General features: G+C 50.3%; 1 protein-coding gene across 1 annotated transcript in view; it reads left to right on the top strand.

The window, feature by feature from the left end:
- The first annotated feature begins 4,779 nt into the window (after positions 1–4,779).
- Positions 4,780–21,354, top strand: part of LOC119091280 (WD repeat-containing protein 19-like) — a 60,810-nt gene continuing 44,235 nt past the window's right edge. The window contains 9 exon segments of the mRNA XM_037213973.1: positions 4,780–5,003; positions 5,173–5,274; positions 13,187–13,341; positions 13,550–13,643; positions 14,356–14,486; positions 14,835–15,033; positions 16,067–16,179; positions 16,706–16,882; positions 18,406–18,533. Coding sequence (XP_037069868.1) covers positions 5,197–5,274; positions 13,187–13,341; positions 13,550–13,643; positions 14,356–14,486; positions 14,835–15,033; positions 16,067–16,179; positions 16,706–16,882; positions 18,406–18,533 — 1,075 coding nt within the window. The 5' untranslated portion in view covers positions 4,780–5,003; positions 5,173–5,196.

Here is a 21,354-nt window from a genome sequence, read left to right as displayed (position 1 = left end):
GTGTAATTCCTCATGTGTAATTCCACAAATATCTGGGTCGATGCACACAAGAGCCGCATTTTGTGCGTATCTACTACTCAGTGTATTGAAGGAAATAAGCTGTTCTGAGTAGATGCCCTCATGCGTCGGCTTACACACACCGATTAAGATGCCCATTTTATTTGCACGCCCCCGACAGCGGCTCACTCGCTGATCACACGCCTCATGGAAGCGGCCATTTGTAAAACTCCAGTGTCCCAATTTAAGATGCTTCTAATCGTGTGACCCGGATGCAACCATGTGTACACAATGTCACGCTCCCTTTCGGTGATGGAAGCTACTCATCAGCCGGCATGGCCTATTGTTGTTCAATTCGCCCCTGTGATCAGCATATAACCAACATCGTCCTCAGATACAACCAAGAGCCCGTCTTTCACTGCGGTCATAGGACACATGGACCACAATACCACAAAACATTCTCCTATTTGCAGTAAAAGTCTTGGTAAAGGGGAGATGACGCTGGAACATGCACCCCTCCCCTACCTCCTGATTGCCTTCGTTTGCTATACCACCCCGCTCCCCACTTTTCATCGCCTTCCCATTGCCTACGTCATTGACTATCACATAGAATTTCTAGCAACCAAGACTGATTTTAGCGAAAGACTTAACTGTGAAAAATTGTTGAAACGTGATCAAAACATCGATAAAATAACTGCATTTCAAGCAGGGGCATAGTTTTTGAAGATATGTTTGGGAGCAGTGAACAATTATGCAGTGCACCCTCAAAATGTGGGCGTCTCTCAGATAAGCACACTTCTTCACAAACTTGGGGGAGGGGTAGGCATGGAGCCCTGAACTGAATAAAAGTGGGAACACCCCTGATTTGAAGATCTTTGTGACTGGCAACCATTCTCAATCAAGACAACAGCAAAAATGGCCTTAATTGGCACTTCAAAATCATTATCACTTCCTGCTTTTTCCTTTCATGAGAAGTGCCCGCAGACTTCAACATCGAACCCACGGTTCGTTTCAAAGGGAGGAAGGCTGGTCGCTTGTGACTGCGAGAGAGAAGCCACAGCCTATTCGGTGTCATCAAAAGACAGTTTGGATGATCACAGGTCAGTTTCTACCCTGACCGGATCATCCCGCCGACTTACTCTGAACCATCAATGCCTCTCGCCGCCACTGGGGACAGGACGCTGAATCGCGGCGCCGCCAATGAAGTAAACAAGGCTCGAAAACTGAATGCTAGACAGGCACTCACGACACTCCGATGTGAATGCCGCTTGCAAAGTCGCAGTGCATTAAAAGTCACCGCCCACCTCATGCCGGTCGCATCGCAACAGTTGACACGTGGCCTTGCGGCCAGATGAATCCCACGTCAAGATCTTTTTCATTTAAAAATTCGTCCTTTCAACAGTTTTGATATGATGGTTTCTATTTTAATCGAGGACAGGTTCAGAGCTGGGCAAGGCAGGGGTTACAGTCATTCTTCTTAATGTTTCTGGGGTTAAGCAAAAAAGTGGTGGAGATGAGTGATACGAAACCTATATTACCTTCTGTGCTCTTATTTTCTTTTATAAGCTTCCATTTTTGGCGGCGCAGCCGGAGCACGGCACCGTGCAGCACCGGCACATCCTCAGCACGATACGCCGGTGGCACCGGCAACGGCACACCACCGAATGGTGCGATTAAATGAGGACTGAAAGGGAAATGAATCAATTGTCCTTGGCGAATAAAGGATAGGACAAAGGTTTGTTGATTAACTGTGGAACAGTTACAAAAAGTCAGGATGCCTTGGAGGGATAACAACTTTGGTACACTTCAACTCTCCGAATATCCGTCGTCAAAAAATGCAGCACGAACTCCGATATCACCTGAAATTCAAAATGTTTAGCCCCGAGAAGAAAGAACGGGCAAATCTGAAAAAGAAAACAAGGGAAATGTCGAGGCACTTCACCCACTCCGAGTCAGAAGGATATGACCTGGAGTCACAGGTACATTTTTTCCACGATGTAACACGCACAGGCTACTCTTCTTGCAAATTTGATGATTTTTAACGCGTTGGTCAGGCGACTGCAGACATTGTTACAATCATACGGCTGCACTAAGAAGCGAAGGGTGGTGTAACCCTGCGGTCGATGCCGCCTCATAGTATCACATCTTTTTCAAAACTGTTTGAAAATGCAACACATTTTTACCTGATTTTGACCTCTCCCGAAGAACATTGCGATAACTGATGTGATTGCAAACGTGTCACTTTCCTGAAAATCGCACCTAAAATGCCACCAGGATGGGAGGCAGAAAAAGGTGTGGGTAAAAGGCTACCCTCTCCTCCCGTAACCGTTTGCGTGTGACTCCCTGTTGCAGCCTTTTTTGTCAATATGGCGCTGCCGGGGACACGTTCACCAGGATGATCGACAACTAGGTTTCTACACCAGTTCCGAGACTGATTCGCGAATAAAAGAAAGGTTTTCTCAGCACACAGTATATCGATAGCAATAAACTTGGACAACGCAAGATCAATTCATGCCATTTGCTACGCGTAATAAAAGGTCAATAGTCCGCAGCAAGTTATGCAAGCGAATGAGGCCTGTCGCCCACTCAGGGGTGAAGCGATTCAGAACGACGAGCGATGCAGAAACACAAAACACGTGACCGGTGCCAGTAAAAAGATCACCGCTAACCTTGACTTTGAGACCGACTGAATCATTTAATAGAGTCGCAACATGGATTCATTAATACTGTGGCTGATTTTAAACTACCTAAACTTGTGGAAACGCGTATGTGCCACGAGGTACACGGCTACTTTAATCTTTTGACAAGCGCATACGCCACGAAAAGTACAGCTGACGAGCCACCTTACTATATATCGATAAACATACACGTTATGAGATGCGTGAAACACTGAAATAACATGTCGATAGACATACACAACACGAAATACAAAAGCTGCCACGTGCTTCGGATGCACCATTCTTTTCTCACGTCCTAACATATATCCTAAACTGATCTTTCCTTGCTTGTGCAGCGTTAAAACGCAATACTTATTCTACTTAAACTCATTTTCATGGGTGTATACTGTAAGGACTCCTCTTAGCAGTGATACTTCGACTTAACTTGATCCTTTAGGCTTGGATAACACCGACTACTCTACTACGTGCGCACCTCATCTAAATACGTGTATTAAATTAACCGGCAGGGATCGCCAGTCTCACACACATAGATCTGTGCGAGGTTAAACAGAGACCACTGACAACACAGCTTAGTAAAACAACCGACATAGAGACGGCCTAACGAGACCAGCAAGCAAAGACAGACCTCCGAGCAAGACCAACAAATAGAGATACATCGCCCAATAAAATACGCAAATGGAGGCTGCCTGATAAAACCAACACACGGGGACTGCTTAGTAAAGTGGATACGTATGCTCCACCTGCCCAGCTTGCCCCGCCGCAATAAACATAGTATATCCCGACCATCTGGAATAAGGATATAATCATCTTCATGTCGGTCTGAGGCCTCAGGCCCAGACCGACATGAAGCCTTGCCCCTAGCAGGGGCAAGACTGAAGCCCGCGATTTACATTGGTTGAGACCCCTGAGCCAATGAAGGGCCTCCTGTGTCTTCCAGGGACCCTATGTGCTTAACAGGAGTCTTGTGTTGGGAAGGGGCCCCAGTCGGCCAGGGAGGTGTTGAGGGATCCAAAATGCGCCCGATGGATCGTTTAGGGCCAACGATCAAGAGCCTGATTGGAAGGCTGAAGGGCTCGAGCGGATCGAAGGGCCTTATGTGAGTCATACGTAAGATTCGGCCCGTAGGACCGTGACCTCAGATGTCACTCCAAGGGCCTCTTGCACCGATTGGGAACCCCTGGGACAACGTGGGCGTCTATTGCCGCCAGAGATTGCTGACACCGAACAGCTGTCTCCGAGTCCGCCTGAGCCCTGGGGCCCCATTTCCCAAGGAGGAACAGGGCCGTGACCCACGGCCTGTCTTCGTCGAAGTTTCTGAAACAACACGCGACCGCTTGTCCGTCAGAAGCCCACAGTGACCAACAAGGGCCCTTTGTCGGCAAGTTCCCCTGAGTCGGATGGGACCCGTGCTCGAGGGGCCCGAAAGGGGAAGAGGCAAAAAGGGGTCCGAAAGGCCTCGGAACTAAAGAACAAGGGCCCGACTGGAATTCCGAAGGCCTCGAAGGGCTGGAGCTAACGTTAAGAACTCAGGACTGTAGCGTTGTGGCCTAAAATATCATTCAGAAGGCCTCTTACACCGATAACAGATCCCTGGAACAATGCAGGCTCCAATTTCGACCGAAAAAGTACACCGCACAGTCGGCTCCGCATACGTCTGAGCATTACGGGCTGCCGCTCCATTTCTCAAACGAGAACGAGGCAGGCACCGGCGATTTCTCATTGCTCGTGACCTCTGGAACAATGAGAAGCCCTGTGTAAGTCAGCGGCCCACATTGCCTAATAGGGCTTCTGCGTCGGCACAATTCTGCCCTCTTCTGAACCTTGCCTTGCTTTGCCCTGTCCTCCCAACTTTGAGAAAAACGTAGACCAAATCCGAAAAGATACCTTTTTGTAGGCAAATTTTGGGGGTCAGGGTCATCATTTTTTCACGATGCCCTTTTCCCAACTTTCTGTGCGAATCCTCGCCCTCGACACGCTACCAAAATTCATTTTCCGCTCGCTTGGTATCCCAATGACGTCATAACCATCATACGATAAAGAAAAAAGAAATCCAGTTCGCCCAGCAATGGTGATAACATCAGCTCACGCTTATGCACGAGCCACACTTCCTTGGTAAACCTCGGTAAAATGCGCCGCGCGTTTATCAATAGCGCTTTTGGTGGGGAAGCGCGATTTTGTTACGGACACTGGTATTGCCGGTGTATGCAATATATGAGCGGACTGACTGTAAAAGCAGCATGGATTTCTGGAACAATTTCCTTGGAATAGTGCATCGGCCAGTTTTCAAGAACATCGTATAAAAGAAACCATTTTATCGGAACTCGAAAAGTAAGTGACGTCTGCTTGCAGAGTGCCACTGTTCAGCAAGCATGATGTGCATTGGATGTTCTGAAGATGCTGTTATTGCTGTCATGGTTAAATGAATGATAGTTTTGAGCTTACAAATATTTTCATGGTTTTGTCACATTGCATCACATTTTCATGATTTTGTCCACAGAATTCAGTTTAATAAGCTGCAGAGATGCTGTCGAATCTTACCAAGCTCATTGGTGGTGCTGGCCACCACAAGGCAGAAAAGGGTGGAGCTAAGCTGAACCAGGTGCAGTCACTGTGCAGACGTTAGCGCTGACACAACTTATGGGGCTTTCAGCACCCACCCTTTCTTTCTGCAGTCACCTATACACGGAGCATTCCACGATAAACCGACGACTGCCTGACACGCTCATCTATCAGGTTTTGACTAAATGGAGCCACTGGGATTGTTATAAGTGCTGAAGTCGTCTGTGTTATTTTTAAGTTTCTCAGCTGCACCACTTCAGAGTCATAGCCTTCGGCAATTTCGAGTAGCGTGTTTGCAAGCCTACCGTCGGTGGCGGTTTTCCACTTGCTTGAAAGTCGCCCTGCCAAACCCATACATTTGCATGGTCAGAATACTGTCCAAAATTTTTGCGTGTCATTCTTGAAAGCGTCATGATACAACAAAACAGTGCTCGAGGCATTTTGAACTTTTGCAACGCACGAATAGAATTTTGCTATGTGATTTTGTTTTTCACAAGCATATGAAATAGCGTAGTTTAGTCTCTGGATAGCAGTCATAGAAGAGTCAGTTACCTGCTTAAAAAGACGTGGTCCTGCACCGACTAATTATGTGTGGCGCACGAGGACGGCGCACGGCGCGCCGCCGCGACCAGCTGCTCCCCCCCCCCCTCCCCGCTTCCCTCCCCCCCTCCCCGCTTCCCTCCCCTACGTGGCTAGTCGGGGCCGGGGTAATTGGAGCAGGAGGGAATGGGGAGATGGGTGCGTACTGCGCGGGTGGTGTCTCCTGCTCATGCGGGACAACTCAGAAGTCAAAGACCCAGTGATATAAGGTCTCGGGCCAATGCCTGTCGTGCGGATGAAGCGCGCGGGTGTATCGGCAGTTTGTCTTGCGACGAAACGCTCAACCCCGGCTGTGCGGATCCATTCGGGGAGCTCAGAATGTGAGCACGGCGAGTTGTAAGGACCGCGTAAAAAGCTAGTCGATCGTGTCCAGGATCCGCACAGTAACGCAGGTGGAGGGGGCACGCGCCCCCTCTCATTAAGTGCCGAGGGGCCCTCGGGTCCTTCGAAAAGTACGATTGATGACACGATTTGAGTGCCCGGAAGGCCCGAAAGTCCGACCGGAGGTCGTATTCAGGGACCCGTGCCGGCAGGGCCGGGCGTTGTAAGAGGCTTAAAACCTTGATGCCTGAGACACTTCCCAATCAGCTACAAAGCCGGGGCCAGTGATTCACACTGGCCGGGGCTCATATCTGTCAGGGGTCCACAGTGCCTAGCAGTCCTGTTTTGCGAGGGGCTGCAAGGGGCTGCAAGTCCTGCAAGGGGCCCCAAGCCGACCAGGGGCGTTCGACGAGGCCAGAAGAGGGGCCCGGGCGGCCCAGCGCAACCGACTATCAAAGGCCCGGTTAGTGGGCATAAGGGCACGGAGGACTGGCTGTAGGCCACAGAAAGGTGAGGATCCCTGGGACAATGTGGGTGTCTGAGCCGGTCACACACCACGAACACCGAACAGTTGGTTCTCTATCAGTCTGTACCCTGGAGACCCATTTCCCAAGCTGAAGCAACGCCGGGACCACGTTGTGCATTGTACTGGGTCCCTAGATCAGTGGTCGGGGCCCCCGTGTCGGTCAGGGGTCTACAGTGCATAACATGGGGTTATGTCTCGGCTAGTGGCCCCTGGTCAATCACGGGCTTTGGTTGGGGAGGTCCGGAAAGGGGTCAGAGGACACTTCAGGACCAAAAATCGAGGGCCCGGTTGGATTCGGATGTGACCCTCACCCGTAGTGTCGGGATTTGAAATGTCAATCAGGGAGATTATATTAGGGCCCTCCTATCAGGGTTATCTATCCCTATTATATAGGGCTTCGACACTGCGCCAAACAGTCGGCTCCATGCCCGTTTGAGCCATTGGCACCCATTTCCCCAACAGAAACGAGGCCCGGGCCCACGATTTGCAATGCGCGGGGTCTCTGACACCATGAGGGGTTCCTGTGTCGGTCAGGGGCCACAGTGCGTAACAGGGGCCCTTTGGCGGCGAGAAGCCCGAGCCAGCCAGGAGGGGTGTTTGAGGGAGCCCCGAATAGGGACCGAAGGATCTCTTGAGACCAAAGATCACAAGCTCGATTGGAAGGCTGGAGGGCCCAAAGGGCTGAATAGGTCGCATTAAAGACCCCCGCCGTTCGGGCCGTGATCTCATATGTCAGTTCTTGCACCGATTGGCGGCCACGGACACAGAGCGTTTCTCTATTTCAGCCAGAGATCACCGACACCGTACAGCCGGCTCCGTATCGATCTGAGCTCTGGGGGCCCATTTCCTAAGCAGGGATACCACCGGGGTCTGACTGGCCGAGGCCTCTGCAGCAATGCGGATCTCCTGTATCGTTCTCGGCCCACTGTGGCTAACGGCATTCTGTGTCAACTAGAGGCCTCGAGTCGGTCAAGGGAAGATTTGCTCAACAGGGACTGGGACGGAATCACGAATGACAGAGCGAGTCTCTTGCCTTGGTCGAGGCGCTCTCACAATGCAAGGAAAAATGAGAACTTATGGTGAATGTTCACATTGAGGCAATGCAAGGGTCCGTGCCAGTCATAGCCTCCAGTCCCTAACTGTGAGCCTTCCAACCCAATGTCAGCACGAACACGTGAAGCCGAGCTAGCGTCATGTGCCAATTATCGGGCCAATTGCGGCGACCAGGATGTTGTTTCGTCAATGAAGGTTTCTGCGTCGATCCAGGGTCAACTGTGCTGGTCAGAAGGTCTCCCGCATCAGAGAGGGGACCAATGTGGTATAATATATTCCTGTAAGGGCTTTCCGATCGGCTAGGAGATCCCGCCCCGTGTCGCCAGAATGGCAACTGGAAGATAAAGGTAAAGGCAAGGAGATAAAGATAAGAATATATCCTGCGGTGGGACTGAATGCCTTTCTTCCCTTGGCCGAGAACAAAAATGTGGCCCCTAGTTTTTTTCTCCATGGGTTGTCTTACCCTGAAAAAAACAAGTGGTCTTGTTAGTGCTGAATTGAGTTGGTCGAAATGAGTCCAAAAACGGACAAGGCCATCCCATGTTTGACCGAGAACTTCCATCATCTCGCAGAATCAACTAATGAAAAATTACATCAAAGGCTTGAACCTGCGCGCCGCAATCTCGGAAGCAAGGACAGCGATGGCCTGGGTTGCAGTTTCCGTAAAGCCGAACGCTGTTGGCCACTGAATTAACACTAAGCGGCTCACGCCATACACGCAGGAACGGCAGCCGTAAAATAATGGCTCCGAATCTCTTTTCAAAATTTATTGATACTGTTCAAAGGTGAGACTGGGCTTATCTTTTCACGGCTTTGAGGCTGTTCTCTGAACAGATTAACAGCTACAGCAACACGAAAAGGGAGATTATAGATTTACTTCTCCGGTTCCGCCACCTGATTTCAACACCACTTCGCTTCGCCCTTTGTCAACCCTGTGTCCCTCCTTGCCAAGGCTCTGGCTGCGCGCCTGAATCCGCGAATAGCAATGCAAACATTTGGGTGTTTAGATAGTTCTTTTCTGTTGCGACTGTCACACCAGTTGTACTGAATACTCTTAGAAGCCTTTCTGCGGACAAAAACACGAGACTTGTCGAACCCGAATGCGAGTTATCTAACTCCCAGTCGCAGGGACGAAATTCAACGAGATCCGATTAACACGACTCGGATACAGCCAGAGAAAATGTCGGAGCCGTTTTGGAAGGTCTTAAACAAATGCCAGTGCAATGGAGTAAGCACCTACATTTTTTATTAGTGCTGTGCAGTCCATCATTTAGTCATTTAACGTTTCTAAATTTTTTTATCGCGTCTGCAATAGCCTTTTGCAATAACCGTGAAAAGTGAAACATTGTCCATGCGTTTACTTGCAAAGGGGAAGGGTACTTATTTTATTTGGAGGTCTGAGTGTGCATATTGCAAAACAAGTATAAGCACAAGTTAGTTTTCAGGTACGTAGTTCCGTCTCCAGAATGCCGTTTTCGCAACGCATCTTTCGGCGTAGATATCCGACTCCTGATGACACCCTTGCGAAGAAACAAGGGGTGGAAACGCTACGAAAGCGCAGGCAGGGGGGGGGGAGGGGGCACAGGGGACACGTGTCGCCCCATTAGGCTCCTACAATTAAAGAGTGTTCCACGTTTAGATGGGATTTTGAACTAAAATAGCCGTCTTGAAAACCTTTCGGTGCTTGAAGACCGATAATCTTGCCCTTCTTAAGACATAAGCCCCTCTGGTTTCTGAGCTACAGGCCCGGGAAAGTGGGCGTGCAGCTCGGAAAGTGTAAGTGTAAGCTTCGGGGCTAACGCTGCGTGGCCCACGGGGCTGCAGCGCTTGGCGTCGGTGTTTTCGCTGCTAAGATTTGCGAGCGCGTTCATGTTCAGAACTACGTCATATAATTTACATCACTTATGGATTCTGACTGACTGCTGGACATTTCCAGACAAAAACATGGCTTGGCCATGTTAACACAAATTGTTGACCTATTTCGATCTACAATCTACATTCACGTTGTTTCCTATATCTCTGCAGAACCCAGATACAAATTATGACAAAGCTTCTGACCTTTATCGGTTAGGTAAGTGTCCACTTGACGACTGTACTGTGAAGAGCGCCGGTGATTTATTTCCTGCAATCGTTGAACGCGCAATTTTTTCAGTTAATAGACGATGAAATTCAGACAGACTCTATCTAGCGGTGCCGTCTGGGTTCTGTTTTACTCAGAAAGAAAGAAGAGAAAATGTCATCGAAAAGCATTCTCTCTTTAGCTTAATAGTCTCATTCAGCATTTTTTCTGACGGGAATCTTTCACTATAAGGGGTCTTTTGTCAACCCTCTGCTCACATTGCCAATGCTCTGGCTGCACACGTGTAAACGTACGGATATAAAGTAGAGTATGTAGCGAAAAAAACGCAATCTTGTGGTGTGGCAGAGTTCTGACTAGCTCAATTCATAGTACTGTAAAAAATGTCGCGAAAAGTAGATTTGTGGCGCTTGTGCTTAAAACCACATTACTAAGTTTTAAGCATGATTCCATCTGATTTTTCAGATACGAGCGCATGATAAATGAACTGAAAGAATACTTCCAAAGGACCGATAACCCTCAGCGCCGCCTGCGGAGCGTTACGTTGTCGTCATTTACGACAAAGAGAACTGCCGAGTTTTTTCGGAACGACGTAGTACATTGTGTGTTGTAGCCTTAAACTCAAGGAAGAGCACGACATTGTATCCGAGATGTTTGCCTTCTCGTAGGGAAGAAAACTATATCAGAAAGAAGGCCTTTAGATGGCCTTGTTTACGAATACGATGCAGTCAATAGGATATATCCGGGAAAGGAAGGCTAAGCTAGCATGCGATGTATGAAAACAGTGAAGAGGTGAGAAAGCAAAAAAGACTAATTCTAGTCCACCTGCATGTTAATTATGAACTGCATAAGGGGGAGCAGGGCAGCCCACGAGCCGGATTTTCCAAGTTCACTGGTCTCCGCCAGAAACACTGCGTCTTGGTGGGTAGCACCGTCACCCATGCGGTTTGCGTGTGGTGTTATCACCGGAACACGACGCTGGTGGTGGGATCTCTGGGCCTCGGAGCTGTAACTAATTAAGACCTACTTAATCACACCGTGTGATGTCCGCAGGGAATCGCTCATGATGCGGGAGTGTGAGAACTCTCCGATTTATGATGGTGTGCGATCCTTTTTGGTTGGCGCAGTCAATGTGCAAGCAGAAGGACATTTTGAATTCGGTCTATGAGATCAGACTTGCCTAGTGGGTAAGAACTGGCAGCTGTACTTTAGCCAAACTTTTCCTTCTAATGGATGAGATTTTAGTCAAATTACACGAGGCCATAGTTCCACTGATCAGACATCACTTTACCGCCCAGCACCAAGGTAAATTTTTTAATGGCCTTTAAAACGACTGCTCGAGAAAGAGGCTTTCGTCATTTTAGACTTTTTACAAAACTGCACTTTCGTCGTCCAAGACGAAGGTCAACTGTTTTATTGGAATGTGTCGCAATGCACGCTGGCTTTTTCGTGACATATTTACGAGAAGCTAGACAGATACGTATAGAAGTTATTGCGCGCTGTCAGAAGCGATGGAACATAGGACTATTACGGCCCATCTATTTCTACAGTACGTTTTTACCGGAAATAAAAGCCCCGTTCAAATCCGTGAATGTGTATTACTTTTTAGATGGAGCAGCCGCAGAGTACAAAAACAAGCGAAGTTTTTTAATATTTGCTTTCATGAGGAGGTGTTTGGCGTGAAGTGCGAGTGGCATTGGTTCGCCACATCCCATGTGAAGGATCCCGGACACATTGAAAAATGTTGCCGTCAGTGTCAGCCTGTGGCGCATCCCCCGCTGAGAAGCTGTGCCAGCTCTTGCGGGACATGGCTTACGTGCATACGGTATGCTTCTTCGCTTCAAATGCAGACGTCCTTCGGACAGAGGATGAGCTTAGCATCAGATTGGCTGCAATCCCAGTGATTGGCTACGTATTGGCATCAGATTCTAGCATCAGAGTGGCCACAACCTAACAACCCCAGGGAGTGCCCAGACTGACATGTCATGAGTGAATTAAACTGAGTCAGGGGCGCGCTGAGTGGACTTCCGCGTGCGTGCGAGCCGTCGTGCTGTTAAGCTTGGTGCTGTCTCACAGGGCGCTGATTTTTTTCTCTCGATAAAACTCATCGTATTTCACTGTGTTTTGTCGTTTTGCTCCGTCTTTTAAGAAGATCAAGGGCAAACCGCGAGGCCTTTCGCCTGCTTCTCGGCAGCACAAGACAAAATGAGGGGGATTGGCTTGGCCCGACATAGCGTGATTGGTTGATTGTGTAATGAGAACAGAGCACTGCGATCTCAGGTCATGAAGCACTTGCATCAGTATGCAGCGATCGCTGTCACTGATGCCGACTGTCGTCACCTGGCCGCACCCTGTCATAAACACCCCCTCCCCTCCCGCAGTCTTCCGCCGCCTGTGCGGAGACCCGAGGGAGATACTGCACCCGCAGCGGGTGGCGGTACTGCACTGCGGGCGGCGCGATTGAACCGTGGGCCCATACTGCGACATTTTTCCAATCCTATCCAATCTATTCTCTACATTTAACTACCTTTCTGGAATTGTGGGGATTACACTCTTTGCGCTTACGCTTTTTAACTACGCTCTTTGACATGCAAATGAGAAAAGTTCAAAATCACCCAGGAAAATATTTTCTGCGTCCATTACAAATGTTTATAATGCCACAATCAAAAGCTTTTTTATGTGCATTGAGGATTCCAAGCAAGACACACACGCAGTCCGGAAGGATTTTGAATCATTTTAACACAAAGGTGTGCATTATTTTCTTTCATGGTAGTGAAAAAACTCCGCCGAACGTGGCCATTCAACCACACAACAGGAAAATGCCGGAGGCTGTAACTCCGAAACCGGTGAAATGAGATAGCTGAAAATATTACCGGCGTCTTCAGCGTCACTGAGAACCACTGTAATCCATTTCTATCAAAATCCGGGAGATGAGGGTGTAAAACTGGCCCTCCGACCGGCCGATTTGTCATTGAATGCACACACACGCAGTTCTCGTAACCTTTCAACATTGCAGTGGTGGTATAATGACCAACCTGTTATGCTGGCATGCAATAACACTTTGTTGATAATGCTACATAAAAGGGGAAACATTGGGAGTAACTTCTGCTCGCAAATTACTGGTTTTCTTGAATCTGCTGCAGAGCGAAGATATAGTAGGGGCAGCAGTGGCGTTGTCGTGAGGGTGCTCGACTCTGTACCTGTCGACCTTGGGCTTGAGCCTCTGCCACACCATCACCGCATTCCGCATAGTAGACATTGAAGGCATCCTGGAAAGGCCCTGGCTGCCGGTGAGATGTAAAGCCCCAATCATCATCACCGGAGTGATGGCAAAGTATGGATTGTAATGTCTGACCTGCAGCTGTGTGTTGGCAGACTACATTTGACTTGAAGGCACCCCATGGCCCTGGCAATATGCAGTGGGCCTGGCAGTCGCTGCCCTGCGAACTCCTGGCTACCAGCGGCGGCGACTCCCGCCTCACCATCTACACCAAGGACGGGCATACCAAGGAAACCGTCAAACTCAAAGGGTGATTGACGGCGGCCGCGGTGCGATTTACGGCCCCCAAAAGTGCTGGATGTCACTTTGCTGTAGTTTCTTTTTTATCGATGCGTTCAAGTCGGCATGAAATCGACTGGTCCGAGTTAATTAGATGGATCATCATTTGTAACCTGTTCTGTGGTGCGCATATTGCATTATGTATGCCTTGGCTCTAGACGCATTTGCACTGTTGGCAGCCCGTGCCAGGCTCTGAAGTGGAGCAAAGACGGTGCGACACTGGCCGTCATCAACAAGTCCCTGCCTGTGGTGTGCATCTATGAGGCGGCCAAGGTTAGTTCGGGGGGGGGGGGGGCGGGTCGTGTATGCTGTGGAAACTAGCTGTTTTACTTTGGGCTTCGTTTCGCGTGTTGCTTCCATTCTGTAGGTTTCTGACCCAGCGACCCTTTCATAGCAATGAACCGCGTTGGGTGTATCACTGAAGTGGTTGAAGACTTTAGAAAGGAAGCAGAGGGACGGGCACCGAGCTTGCCAGAGTAAGCTTGCCACCACGCCATCACTCTATAGCTTTTTGGGATGCCGGCATGGTGCGATCACTTGACGCACGCTGCACTTCCCGGTGTCCGGTAACGCTGGCGCCGAGCAGCCGGGCGGTGTGCGAGGTCGGAGGCTTGATGGCACTCAGCCGTCTATCCTGTATGCTGCGTATGAACGATGCATTGATGTGCGATCATCGCATGTTTGAGATTGGTCCATGCCTTCGGCCTGTGTGTGCTTTGGAGCTGGCCATGACGGTTGTTGGGTCACACACGCTTGCAACCCGTTGGCTTTGAGTACTTAAAACAACTTCGCGTAAGATCAATTCGTCACGGAGAGCCAACATTGACGTTTGGGAATTGGGACTGGCTTTCATCTGACAACGATACAGGTAAACCATATTTTCTCCTTTTTGCTCCCGCTGCATTTCCGTCATTTTAATTTTTCCCGCTTGCGATGCCACTAAAGGTAGCATTTTTGTCGGAAATGGTTCCTCATGCCATTCCAGGCCAAGAAAAAGGAAGTGACTGCTCCGTTTGAAGATCAGCTGACACACATGGCGTGGTCCAAGACTTCTCTTCTACTGGCCTGTGGCTCCAAGAACGGCAACGTGCTCATGTACAACCACGCCAATGGCAAGTGAGTCCGTCGGCGTACCCGGCGCAGGCTCTTCCGGTTGGGAACTGAGTAGCTGGCGTCCCATGAGCACCCCACCGGCCGCGGCAGCCGGCGGGTCTGGGCAGCTCTTAACAGCCCACCGTCGGGGTAACCGACATACAAGCTGCCTAATCCCAGAAAGAATATGAGTGCGCATCCCAGTCTCTTTGAAGTCTTTGGCTCCGGTTAGTGACAGGCGCTCCACACGCATGGTTGAGCCACGAACGCCGGCGGATTGTACGGCGTTACTGTGTCTGGCCTGCTTGCGCTATGTGAGGCCGACTCATCCAGTTTGTGACGCCCGTCTGACCCAGTGGCCATGCGGCACAGATCGGGGGCCATAGAGGGCAAGCACAAGGCGGCCATCTGCGGCTGCGCGTGGAGTCCCGACGGCCAGCTGGCCATCTGCGCCGAGGACAACACTCTCAGTCTGAGTCATGAGAACGGCCAGACGTTCGCGGAGCTCAAGCTGCGCACCAGCCCCAGCTCCGTCAGCTACGGCCGCGCCGACAACGGCAAGGACTCGCTCGTGAGTACGCCGCACAACGGGAAGGTCGCGATGACAACGGCACCAGCTCGCTGCAGAATCAGGTCTCGGCAGATAGTGACGCCAGGACTGTCCTGGGTCAGGTCTCGGCAGACAATGACGCCAGGACTGTCCTGGGTCATGTCTCGGCAGACAATGACGCCAGGACTGTCCTGGGTCAGGTCTCGGCAGACAGTGACGCCAGGACTGTCCTGGGTCAGGTCCCGGCAGATAGTGACGCCAGGACTGTCCTGGGTCAGGTCTCGGCAGACAATGACGCCAGGACTGTCCTGGGTCAGGTCTCGGCAGGTAGTGACGCCAGGACTGTCCTGGGTCAGGTCTCGGCAGACAATGACGCCAGGACTGTCCTGGGTCAGGTCTCGGCAGGCAATGACGCCAGGACTGTCCTGGGTCAGGTCTCGGCAGACAGTGACGCCAGGACTGTCCTGGGTCAGGTCTCGGCAGACAATGACGCCAGGACTGTCCTGGGTCAGGTCTCGGCAGACAGTGACGCCAGGACTGTCCTGGGTCAGGTCTCGGCAGACAATGACGCCAGGACTGTCCTGGGTCAGGTCTCGGCAGGCAATGACGCCAGGACTGTCCTGGGTCAGGTCTCGGCAGACAATGACGCCAGGACTGTCCTGGGTCAGGTCTCGGCAGGCAATGACGCCAGGACTGTCCTGGGTCAGGTCTCGGCAGACAATGACGCCAGGACTGTCCTGAGTCAGGTCTCGGCAGACAATGACGCCAGGACTGTCCTGGGTCAGGTTCCGGCAGATAGTGACGCCAGGACTGTCCTGGGTCAGGTCTCGGCAGGCAATGACGCCAGGACTGTCCTGGGTCAGGTCTCGGCAGACAATGACGCCAGGACTGTCCTGGGTCAGGTCTCGGCAGATAGTGACGCCAGGACTGTCCTGGGTCAGGTCTCGGCAGACAGGGACGCCAGGACTGTCCTGAGTCAGGTCTCGGCAGACAATGACGCCAGGACTGTCCTGGGTCAGGTCTCGGCAGACAGTGATTCCAAGCCTCGTTGCAGTTGGCGGTGAAGCTAGGGGCAGAGGCCATTTTCGTGCTGAACGTGAATAGGAAAGACGGGCCCTTGGAGCTGACCTTCTCGGAGCGGTACGGTGCCATTCTCGACTTCAAATGGTAAGACAGTCTCCTTACCGCCTCTCACCGCTGTAAACGGGACACCTTGCTGAGACACCCGCGTGTTTCTGTCTGGACGCATTGTCTGGGGCTGTACCGCGTAGCAGTGGTTCATGTCTGCCTCTAGGACGCCGTGTGTAAGCCGAGACCAGCAAAGTTGGTGCCTCGCGTAGCTGTATGGCTACTGAGAGCTCCGAAGATGGAGTAAAATTCCGGGGACTCGATTTTTGAGCGCCAACTAGGTCACCACTCACAAGCTGTTCTTATCGTTTGGGATAAATTTTCGCATTTCATAGTTCGGCGCTTACTACTGATACGTGTAACATTTGTGCAAGGAGCAAACATTTGTAAGTTTAGGAAAATCTGTAGTCCAAAGCGCAACTTTCCTACAGTGGAACCATTCAGAAAACGGTTCCATATCTCCAACACTGCAGTTTGTGTGTCCCACCGGTTGTGACGTGTGTACGCGGAAGCAGACGCCGAAACGGCTATCACCCATCAGGCAAGTTGTGCTTCCTCCACCCAGGCACCAGCGAGGCCTGCTCATGATCGGCTTCGCCAAGGGCTACTTCAACATCGTGTCCACCAACCCGTCCAACATGGGCACGGAGCTGTTCCAGGTGCGCGACTTCCGGTCGGCCGAAATGACGGGCATCGCTGTGAGCCAGGCGCTGGGCCTGTGCGCCACCATCAGCGCCAACAGGTGGGTGACCGGCAGAGGCGGGGACGCCCCGCCGCACCTGTTCAGCGCAGACGGTGACAGGGCAGCCCAGTGCGGCGGACGGCCGACACCGTATTGCGGCAGCCACATGCCAGGCAGTCATCACCGGCCGACTGTGGCGGCCACATGCCAGGCTATCGTCACTGGCCGACTGCGGCGGCCAAATGCCAGGCTGTCGTCACCGGCCGACTGCGGGAGCATTATTCTGACGCCCTGTGCGTTTCACTTAGCTCGTGTGTTCCTCGCTATCGGCTGCTTTGGAGCTCTTTTTACTGGTGGGGAAGCTGGGTAGGTAGTGTTGTTGTGATGGCATTGCATTATCTTTCCTGTGATGTATTTCTTGGGCAGAAGCATTGGTGTGGAGAGATGCATTTTAGAGGCCTCAGTGCATGAAACTGCATTGAGAGTGCTTTTGAAATTGTGTGGAATATTTTTGTCTGACATTGAGGCTTAAGTGCCGAATCCCATTACAAAATAGACGTTATTAATCGGTGGAACACGGCTGCTCCCTTCCTTACCGAGGGTACAATGTTGGCAGTGTATTTATCAAGCATAATTAGACCAATTTCTGTAAGTTGTTAAGGGCATTTACGAGGAACATTGTTTTCTACTGGTCATAATCGTTTCGATAAGGGCATGTAGCGGAAATATTAATACGTCTATGTCTCCATTCTTCTGGTTATTCCGCAAGGAATATGGCTTATTTCACTGTCTTATCTGAACTAACTTCGGGCCTGGACCAACCATTCACGTTTGAGGAGCCCCCATTATAAGGAGGTAGGCTGAGGACATATTAAACCATAGCAGCAGGTGTTACCTGCATGATTTACTCCCTTCAGATCGCAAGCTGACAGTTGCAATCTTTGTTGCGACAACGAGCTGATATGATGTCATGCTTTCATGAAAAGTCCAGTTAATTTCTAATTGAGGATCCTTTGCATACCCACGGTCGATGACCAGTGCACTCGTGAGCGTCCAGGAAAGGCGGGGCCGATCCAGCCGCGGTTTCATGGGTGCTTGTGAGAGACAGCCACGTGCGCGAGCTTTGTTCCTCGCGTGCGGGGTATGAGCGTCAGGCCTGTCTGAGGTTGAATCGAAATCCTGCAGGAATGCGTGGTCCTCAACACACCTCTATCCCGTACACTCATGTCGCAATGAACTGCTGACATACGCGCAAGAAGGACGTGGATTATGTGGTGAAGTTGATAGAAACGAATTAGTGTTTTAACCTACCCACGCTTATTTTTAACGTGGTCCATGCGGGTATTCGGCATTCATCAGCGTTGGCTGAGACGATTACAGTGTTCCACGATACCAGGTGGAATGTTGTTGACGTAATCTGTTTTGTTTGTCCCGTTCGTAATTAGAGTAACGGCTCCATGTCATCAGCGATTTCCCGAACTCCCACGTCATCCTTTACCCCGCATCGTTCGTACCGCTCCTGCCGCTCACAAACAATACATCCTACGGCATCCTGATCCCTCTTTGGTTTCCGCCCTGCGCAGTATCCGCACGCACAACCTGGAGGACCCGCGCGAAACGGTGGGCTCGCTGGAGGTGAATGGCGAGAACAAGCTGCTGAAGATAGACTGGTCGGAGGACGGCGGCCTGCTCACCGTCTCCAGCGTGCAGGGTGAGCAGGGCGCGCGGGGGCCGGACCGGCGCCGCCCGCCGCCCGGCCCGGCGCCACACGCGCCTCGAGCTGGCCGGTCGGCCTGGTGGAGCTGAGGAGCCGCCGTCGCCGGCTTTGGCGCTGGTCACCACCCCCGAGCTGGGCAGCCGCAGAAGCCACGCCACGCCACACCGGCTGGTCTTGCCGCTGGACAACTGTCGTGACGCCATGGCCATAGTGGTGTCGTGCCGCTACACCTGCGGACCGCGGACTGCTGCTGGGGGATACAAGCACAACCAATGCAGCCCATGTACTCTGGGTTGGGTTATGTGCTCGGTACTCTGGAATGTTTTTACCACCCAGTGTGCCCTGGATACGCGCATTGTTTGGTTTCCTTGTATTTTTATTTTTGTTTTGGGGTGGAACGCTTCCATTTCGTGTTCTGCGGGAATGCCATTAGGATCAGGTTCCTTGCTAAACATGGCTGTTGCGAGAACTAAAATCTCCATTAACCCAAAAAGGTGATTTCAGTTCAATGGAATGCTTTGGCTCAGGCTGTTGCGAAATATTGCCGAGGGCTGTTTTCCAGCACAGTTTACGCCGACGTGCGACCGCCCCGTGCCGGCTGGGTCAGTTCGTGGCTGGCTGCCATGTGTCGGTGTTTGTTGGGCCGCATCACCGAGGGCTGTTTTTGAGCGTGAACGCACGTGACCAGCTTACCCACTGGCCAGCTGTCCGGCGCGTGATCAACTGACGGTAAACGGGCGTTTAGGGGAAACCAGCCAAAAATCTCCGTACCATCTTTGTTTCCCTTTTTTGCTCGTGACGCAGTTTGCTCGTTATCTGTGGCTGATGCATTGGGACGTTGTAAATGCTTCTGGTATGGCGACACGACTTATTATCACCGATAATACACGTGGTGTCAGATCAGAAGACGACTTCAGTCAGACAAAATTGCTACATGCGTAAAAATTCAGTTATCCACCAAATTAAAATCATGCTATACGGCCAAGGTAAAGCCACAAGTTAATACCTTATATTTACCCTGCTGAATCATTTTTGTGTTCCTTTTTAGGCTGTCCTTCCAAACCTATCTGTGAATATGTTTGTGACATACCGTAAATTTTGCTAGCTGTTGCAAAAATAGTTCCAGTAGACTCATGGCTCCTCGCCGATTCGGCAAATTGAATAAATCATGTGAATAGGATAATTTTCCAAACACTTAAAGAAAACAGATCGCTGCTCTGATGACTTCACTTTTTACGCTTTTTTAAGACTTGTGGTTAGAAGATGTACCCAAGTTAACAAGATGTTCCCAGCTAGCTATGAATGTTGGAAATGTTCTCATTGGACTTGCGGCCTTACAAACTTTAAAGGTCAAGTTAACCTACAAGTTATCCCTCCGACCCAAGTTAGACTACTGCGATGTTGTTTATAATTCGTGTTTAAAGGGAGTTTCCATATTGGTATGCTTTTATTACCCGAAATCGCCATCTTGAGGATCATTCGGTGCAGTTTACGGCCCTGTCCTTAAAGAAAGCGTTCCACATTTCTATGGAATTTTCAACTGAACTAGCCATCTTGAAGACTTTTTGGTGCAGCTCACAGCGCTGTCCTAAAGACCTAAACCCTCTAATTTGTTCGCTACACGCCCGCGAAGATGGGGAAGCTTTTTCGTAGAGTATTTTAAGACCACCTTGGCATTCATGTTGTCATAATAACGCCATTGTAATCCTATCATTTCATAAGCCATGCGGCGATCAAGACCAAGAAAATTATGATAGTCGAGGTGTTCATATCTGGCGTTCATGAGCACGATTTCCAGATGTAACGGTCGTGAAGTGTCTCTCAATCAATAATGTGCAAGGTATGGTGGTGTTTGGTCGGGGAGCATGCTTAATTAATTTGTCTATTCGTCAATTTGCTTACTTAATTGTGTTGTATAGAGCAGTCTTTCTGCAAAAAAAGATACAAATAGTTTTACGTGAGCTTGCTTCATCATATCTTATGCTTGCTACAATGTCTTCAAATGTGATGCATCCCCTTTAAGACCTAAACCTTTCTAGCTTCGGAGCCACACGCCAGCGAAGGTGTATATACTTTTCTGGGAGGTAATTCAAGGTTTCCCGGGCGTAGATAGGACAGTATCAATAGTCGTATACCTCGGAGAAAAAATCAGGAGAATGGGGATATAGATCGAGGCCAAGACAAATATAAGTGTACAGTCGTTCATATCTGGCGTCCGTGAGCATGATTTCCAGGTATAACGGGCGTCGATAAGCTCTCCATCAGTGTTGCGCAATGTACTTTGGTGTATTCAAACAATGGCGTATTGAGGAGCATATTCACCAAACAGAGAAATTGTGTTGTCTAGAGCAGGCTTTCCGCCTAAAAGTACATCCTTAGTTATAAATCAGCTCATTTCTTTATATCTGTTTGCGTCAATATCTTTACATGAGGAACACAGTTGATAGCTGACGCTACAAGACCGGGGTGCACACAGCTCGTTTGGTAATAGGTCACTTGACAAGGAGAGCACGCGAGGTCGCCTTCCAATGATCTACTCAATGGTGTTGACTGGGAACTACTCAGATTTCGACGCACTATTCACACACACTGACATAACTTCACATAATCAGCCAACAAGGAACACATAGCAACACCTGCGTGCCTCAGCCACATCGCACTCCCTACAGGAACACAAGGTACGAGATTGGTTCGGTGGAACGCCAGCATCACGGAGCACTGCTGTCGTTTGGCGTCATATCACAAGTCATTCTTCCCCAATGCAGCAGTGAAATGGAAGACACTTGATCCTGACAAAAAACGAAAAACCCAACTT

Source organism: Pollicipes pollicipes, unplaced genomic scaffold (genome assembly GCF_011947565.3).
Source record: "Pollicipes pollicipes isolate AB1234 unplaced genomic scaffold, Ppol_2.1 Scaffold_3447;HRSCAF=4054_pilon_pilon_pilon, whole genome shotgun sequence".
Classification (NCBI taxonomy): Eukaryota; Metazoa; Arthropoda; class Thecostraca; order Pollicipedomorpha; family Pollicipedidae; genus Pollicipes; species Pollicipes pollicipes.
The sequence above is the reverse complement of the archived record's forward strand: the minus strand, read 5'-3'. Positions and strand labels throughout refer to the sequence as shown.